Source organism: Ursus maritimus, unplaced genomic scaffold (genome assembly GCF_017311325.1).
Source record: "Ursus maritimus isolate PB19 unplaced genomic scaffold, ASM1731132v1 scaffold_23, whole genome shotgun sequence".
Taxonomy (NCBI): domain Eukaryota; kingdom Metazoa; phylum Chordata; class Mammalia; order Carnivora; family Ursidae; genus Ursus; species Ursus maritimus.
The window spans coordinates 6,923,751-6,930,131 of NW_024424786.1; the positions used below are offsets into that span (position 1 = coordinate 6,923,751).

At 41.8% G+C, this 6,381-nt stretch overlaps 1 protein-coding gene across 7 annotated transcripts in view; it reads right to left on the minus strand.

Annotated features, from left to right (window-relative positions):
- Nucleotides 1-6,381, minus strand: part of HPS5 (HPS5 biogenesis of lysosomal organelles complex 2 subunit 2) — a 45,987-nt gene that overhangs the window by 20,508 nt on the left and 19,098 nt on the right. For all 7 annotated transcript variants that reach the window (XM_040638879.1, XM_040638882.1, XM_040638877.1 and 4 more), the window contains exons 7-9: nucleotides 5,700-5,912; nucleotides 5,336-5,407; nucleotides 978-1,066 (exon numbers count right to left, since the gene is read on the minus strand). In XM_040638879.1, the coding sequence (XP_040494813.1) occupies nucleotides 978-1,066; nucleotides 5,336-5,407; nucleotides 5,700-5,912 (374 nt within the window). The remainder of the gene's footprint in view (nucleotides 1-977; nucleotides 1,067-5,335; nucleotides 5,408-5,699; nucleotides 5,913-6,381) is intronic.

The window sequence follows — 6,381 nt, forward strand, 5'->3', positions numbered from 1 at the left end:
CCAGAGATTGATTTTCTCTGCCTCAGCCATGTAAAATAATGTTTCCACAAGGACTACTACTTCTTTTTTTTTTTAAGGTTTTGTTTAATTATTTGACAGGGAGAGCGCACAAGCAGGGGGAGCACAGGGAGAGGGAGAGGGAGAAACAGACTCCCTGCTAAGCGGGGAGCCGGATGCAGGGCTCAATCCCAGGACCCTGGGATCAGGACCTGAGCAGAAGGCAGACGCTTAACTGACTGAACCACCTAAGTGCCCCCCAACAAGGATTTCTTGAACCTCCAACTATTAAGACACCAAACGGAAGCTAAAGCAAGACTTCTAATGGGGATAAAGATTCAGGGTAAATAGAAGGAAAAAATTAACCCATTCAATCTTTAGCAGTGGTTAGTAATATTTAAGAATAAGTGAAAATTGTCTTTAAAATTATCCATGAAGGAGTGCTGGGGGGAGTGCTCAGTCGCTTAAGCAGCTGACTCTTCAGTCCGGGTCTTGATCTCAGGGTTCTGAGTTCAAGCCTGGTGTTGGGCTCCATTGCATGGAGCCTACTTAAAAGACAAATAAATAAAAAATAAAAAATAAAATTATCCATGAAAAATTGAATAACCAAACACAAATTCACAAGTGTATGCCTGTGACACCCCTGACGTTAATCTTTAAAAGAAATGTCACCTCAGTCTATTTTTCTACTTTTCACACGGCAAAAGAATTCTCCCACGATAACTGAATCTTTCACAGCTTGAGATTAAAAATTACATAAGGAAAGGGACACCGGGGTGGCTCAGTCGGTTAAGCGTTTATGTTCGGCTCAGGTCACGATCCCGTAGTCCTAGGACCGAGCCCCACGCTGGGCTTCCTGCTCAGTGAAAAGCCTACTCACCCTGCCCCTCACCCTGCTCATGCTCTCTCTCTCTCTCAAATAAGTAAATAAAATCTTTAAAAATAAAATAAAATTACATAAGGAAGAAAAATATAATTACCTTTGACTTCACTCCACAAAAGAACTTGAACATTCTGAGGAATGAAGATATAAATTCCTCTTTCTGTCCAAGTCAGCACACAGTGTTCACTACAAAAGAAAAGGGAAGAAGTTAAGAGAATTCTAGTTTGCTTGGATACAGAAGTTTATGATCTGGGGCGCCTGGGTGGCTCAGTCGTTAAGCGTCTGCCTTAGGCTCAGGGCGTGATCCCAGGGTCCTGGGATCGAGCCCCGCATCAGGCTCCTCCACTGGGAGCCTGCTTCTTCCTCTCCCACTCCCCCTGCCTGTGTTCCCTCTCTTGCTGGCTGTCTCTCTCTCTGTCAAATACATAAATAAAATCTTTAAAAAAAAAGAAGTTTATGATCTAATTCCCTGAATTCAGACCCTCACATCAGCTATTAAATTGAGACTGTACAAAGAAAACACAACAGTGATCCAGTTAATCAAATCCTAACACCTCTTTTATGTCTGTAACAAGATCCTTAAAAAATAGCATAATATGGTGCCAAATTGGGAAAAATCTAGATACATATACTAAAAACCTTTAAAAAAAAAGAAAAGGCTGGTATTTTACCTAATGTTTGTTAAAGCACCTAAATTTCCCATCACTGGCATGAAAAAGGCGCATTTAAAACAGGCTACACACCTCACCAGAAATCACTGCTCTGGGGAGCCACATGTAGGGATGGTAATACTTTGATGCCCTTACTTGTGTGCAGGCAATAAGAGGCTGAAAACTCCTGGTCAACTATCTGCCAGGAGCTTTATCAAAGGCTCTATCTATGTTATCTAACCTTGTGGCAACTCATCAAGATAGATGTGCTTTTCCCTATTTTATAAAAACAAAAACAAAAACCCCTGAAACTCAGAGAGATGAAATCATATGCCCAAGGATAGTCTGGCTCTAAAACCTGGACTTTTTTTCTCTATATCTCACAGAACCTACTTCTTCCCTGTTTACCCTCACTGATCCACCCACTATTACCCAGAATCCTGGCTATTCCACATAACTGCGTTTTCATAAAGTCATAGATTTCTTAAGTGCCAAACCAAATAACCCTTCCTTATTTCCTTTCTTCTTGCTGTTCAAGCAGGGGCCAACCCTGGATTGTTCCTTCCTTCCTGAATCTCACCTCCCCAGACTCTGGGACACTGCACTTTCCTGGGCCACCTTTTTCAGTCCTCTGGTACTCTCCATCTCTGCTCATCTCTTTCCATACTCCTTTGCTTATATTTACTCATATACTCTCTCGAGGCTGCTACTATTTCTCATACACCAATGGGTCATCTCTGCTTCTTCCCCTCAGTCAGGGCATCCCAGCTTATAATGCTTTCACTCTAGCCACCTCCCAAGGATCACAGAAGTGCTACTCTCCTCTGGAATCTTCTGAAAGCCCACGGCAACTGCTCTTCCTCCTGCACTCATCCTATTTCCTGTCAACCTTGTTCATACGGCACTTAGTCATGTACTGCACTGTTGGAACTCTTTTTATTATCGTTAAACTTTTTGTAGAAACACCACATCTCTCCAACAAATTATAATCTTAAGAACCAGGACATTGGGGAGCCTGGGTGGCTCAGTTGGTTCAGCATCCGACTCTTGATTTCCGCTCAGGTTGTGATCTCAGGGTCACGAGATGGAGCCTGACAGGGAGTCTGCTTGAGATTCTTTCTCCTTCTCCCTCTGCCCCTCCTCCCAACGTGTGCACATATGTGCACTCTCTCTAATAAATAAATAAATTAGAAAAAAAAAAAAAAAGAACAGGGACCTTTTTTTTTTATTTATACCCCCAAGAGTACTAAAAATGGTACTACGTGGCTACAAAACACTAGGAGTGATGTTTAACAGGAACTGGGTCCTCACACAAATATTAAACATTTTGCCAATATAAGACTAGGTCACTGTCCCTATGGGAAAATAATCTTTGACACAAAGATGGAAGAAATGGTCAGAATGCTAATCCAAAGGAAGAAAAACTGGAAGGCTACCTTCAGGAGCCAAAGAAGAAAAAAATAAGAAGCCAGAGGATCCCAGAGTAGAGATACAAGATCATGATTTTAACTAAACTTGATACTCAGCTTCGAAAGATTCCTTAGGAAATCTTAGGAGGGGGGTTTACAGAAGAGCTGATACTTTTTATTTATATATCCCTCGTCCCCTTGTCCTTTCATTGATAATAAACAGACTAGGACACAACCTAAGAGCACTGCTTTAAAAGTCAAGGAAGGGAAAGTGATACTGTTTACCAAAAAAACCCCAAAGTATATAAATTTGCTTCCTTTGGGATTTGTGCGTGTAACAGTAAAGGTTACCATAGGACACAAGTGTAAACAAACAGAAACAAAAAGCCCTCCTACTCATGTATTAAAAAAAAAATAAATCATTGAATTCTTTAACTGAGCTATTACCTGAGAGCCTTCTGTGTGCCTAACACCGAGCCCACAGCAAAGGAGCTGACAATCTGGTGCTGGGATGGGTATTCATGGTACAGCGCAATAGGGGTGGTGACGGAGGAATGAACAAGGTGTGACAGTAGTGCCTGGGAGTAGGTGTCGAACCACTAATCCTGCCGGGGGAGTCAGCACGGGCTTCCAAGTGGCACTAATTATTACTTAAGCTGTGGAGTAGGCAGGGCCACCTCATCAAGGGCTTTGTACGCTACGGCAGAAACTTAGCAGGAGCTTTAAATAACTCAACTCAAAGGACTAACTCTACCAGAACCAAGCGGACTGGGGCCTTGCCATGGGAAAACATACTCTTGGGGAAAGGGCTTCCTCACAAATCACACCACAGTCAGCAAGTGTCTATCATGTGCCAGACACTATGCCAAGCGCGGAGAATATAATGAACAAACAAACACAAAGCTCTTACAGAACTCACTGTCTAAGAGAGTAAGACAGGCATAAATGTGGTATGAATATGTAATTATGAATTAGAATAAGTGCCATAAAGGAAGAGTTTGTAATATGCTTTACCTAATTACGAGCAAATAGTCACCTTTTCTCAGTAATTTACAGGGTGAATTATGAATATGTTAAATTGTCTACAATTTAATTTTAAATGCATCAGTGTAGACAGTGTGACAGATGCATACATTAGGGGCAATTATTTAACATTTCAAGAGTTGTTCTTTTTTTTTAAATCACATTCTAAGAGCAGTTAGTTAGACTTTGATGAAAGAACCCAATCAGACTATCCTAAAACAACCTCTAAATAACATTCTCTGAATCCGCATTAGAGATCTTATGCATTAGCCTAAGGGATATTAGAAATAATATCCACTGATAAAATGAGTTTAAGATACACAGATTGGCTGGAAACCATACACTGGCAGTCCCACACTTGCAGAACAAGGTGTAAATCGTCACACCCAGCCTTTAGTGGCACTCTGTGCTGCCACCGAATAGTGGACTTTTGCACCTAATCCAACTGGAAGGCTAGCTGAACCCCGATGTTAGAATATGGCTGAATGTGGGGTGCTTGGGTGGCTCAGTCGGTTAAGATCTGCTTTCAGCTCGGGTCATGATCTCGGGGGCCCTGGGATCGAGCCCCATATCCAGCTCTCTGCTCAGCGTGGAGTCTGCTTCTCCCTCTCACTCTCCCTCTGTGCTCCCCCCCCACCTCAAACAGATAAACAGAACCTTAAAAAAAAATGTTAGAATATGGCTGAATGTGCCTCAACCAGATCTTTCATGCAAGATACTTGTCAGAGCACCTAAAGGATACAGAGCTGAAAGTTTACCAAGCTTACAAGAAAAACTTCTACAATTAGGTTTGTGCCTACCTGCTAATAAACATACATATGTGTGGCTGACTTCAGTCTGAGACTTGCTTTCATTGTAACCCACATCAGGTAAGGGAAATTATGAAAGAAAGAGTACCGACAGTTCTTAGCTCTAATTATCAGAAGTTTCCTGACAATTATAGACTGTCCAACTGGTTGAGGTTAATTTGAAACCAAAAAAAGCAGTATATTTCTATGCTCTTTTTATTTTTCTTAGAACACTTCATGTAACATAGGCACTTCCTAATTTTCCAAAAACAATTTAGTACAAAAACCTTTTAAAAAGCTAACTGCTGGGGCACCTGGGTGGCTCAGTCGGTTACGTGTCTGCCTTTGGCTCAGGTCATGATCCTGGGGTCCTGGGACTGAGCCCCACATCAGATTCCCTGCTCAATGAGGAGTCTGCTTCTCCCTCTGCCTCTCTCCCTAGCTTGTGCTCTTTCTCACTCACTTTCTCTCAATCTCTCAAATAAATAAATAAAATCTTAAAAAGAAAAAAAAGCTAACTGCCTGTGAACAAGAAGCAAAGAGAAAGAGTGTTTTTTTTCCGAATGATCAAAAAGAGAAACTTACCTAACACGCAAGAGTCTGGGGAAAGACAAAGACTGCGAGGATCCAACTGTATGATCATACTGAGGATCGGATCTAGGAAGTAAGCAGTCTGTTAACGATTGAATCACAACATAAAAGAATGCTGTTCTCTACACAGGAAAAGTCTTGCCGCATCTAACTCATCTGCCTTTATTCAATCTACTTTAATCATACCAAAGATAAGTGGGTAAGGACTTTTTGGTTTCTCTAAATCTTTAATAAAAATGCTACTTCACCCTTAGAAGGCATAATAAAATCTTTAACTCATCTCGAGTATCAGAGATTTCAACCCAACTCCTGCATGTAAATTCCTCAAACAGCCCCTACCAGCCATACGAATCCTTACCTTGCAGTAATCACAGGGAGGGGTGGCGACGAGAGGAGTTTCTTAAACTGATGTGTACTTATAACTTCCCCATCGAAGTTCACTTCCCACATCCTGGAGCCAGGGCGGGCACAATATATTAGGGGTTGCTGGCCCGTGGGACATCTTCCGGGGAAGAAACAAGCTCCGTATTCTCCGTCTCTTTCCTTGCTTCCAATTCTCCAAAATTTTTCTCTAATCCCCAAAAAGGAAAAAAAAAAGCATGTTTACTGATAAAAAAAAGTCGAAAACAATGGCGCTGCAAAGCCGCATGGCCATGATAACCACACCCACAATGTCCTCTCTATATTCATATTAGTAGTATGCTGGAAAGAACAGCAGCTTGGAAAGTTCAAAACAGGGTTCTAGCTTTGATTTGCCAATAACTATTTCTGTAACAGGAAGCAAACCACTTCACCTTAGTACTCAGCTTACTATCCACAGAATAGGGTAGGGGCTCACAATTCGTGTGAAGGCCCCTTTAAAATCTACAAAAGGAGTGCTAGCGAACCATTTCAGACATCCTTAAATCCTACTGAAAAGTTATTTTAAAAATCCATCCCAAATCACCTTGTGAAAGGTGGACCCCCCATGGAAGCTACTAAGCTCTCTCCAACCCTGTCTTCTGGCCACTCCCCCACTACGAACACCCAGTAAACGCTCA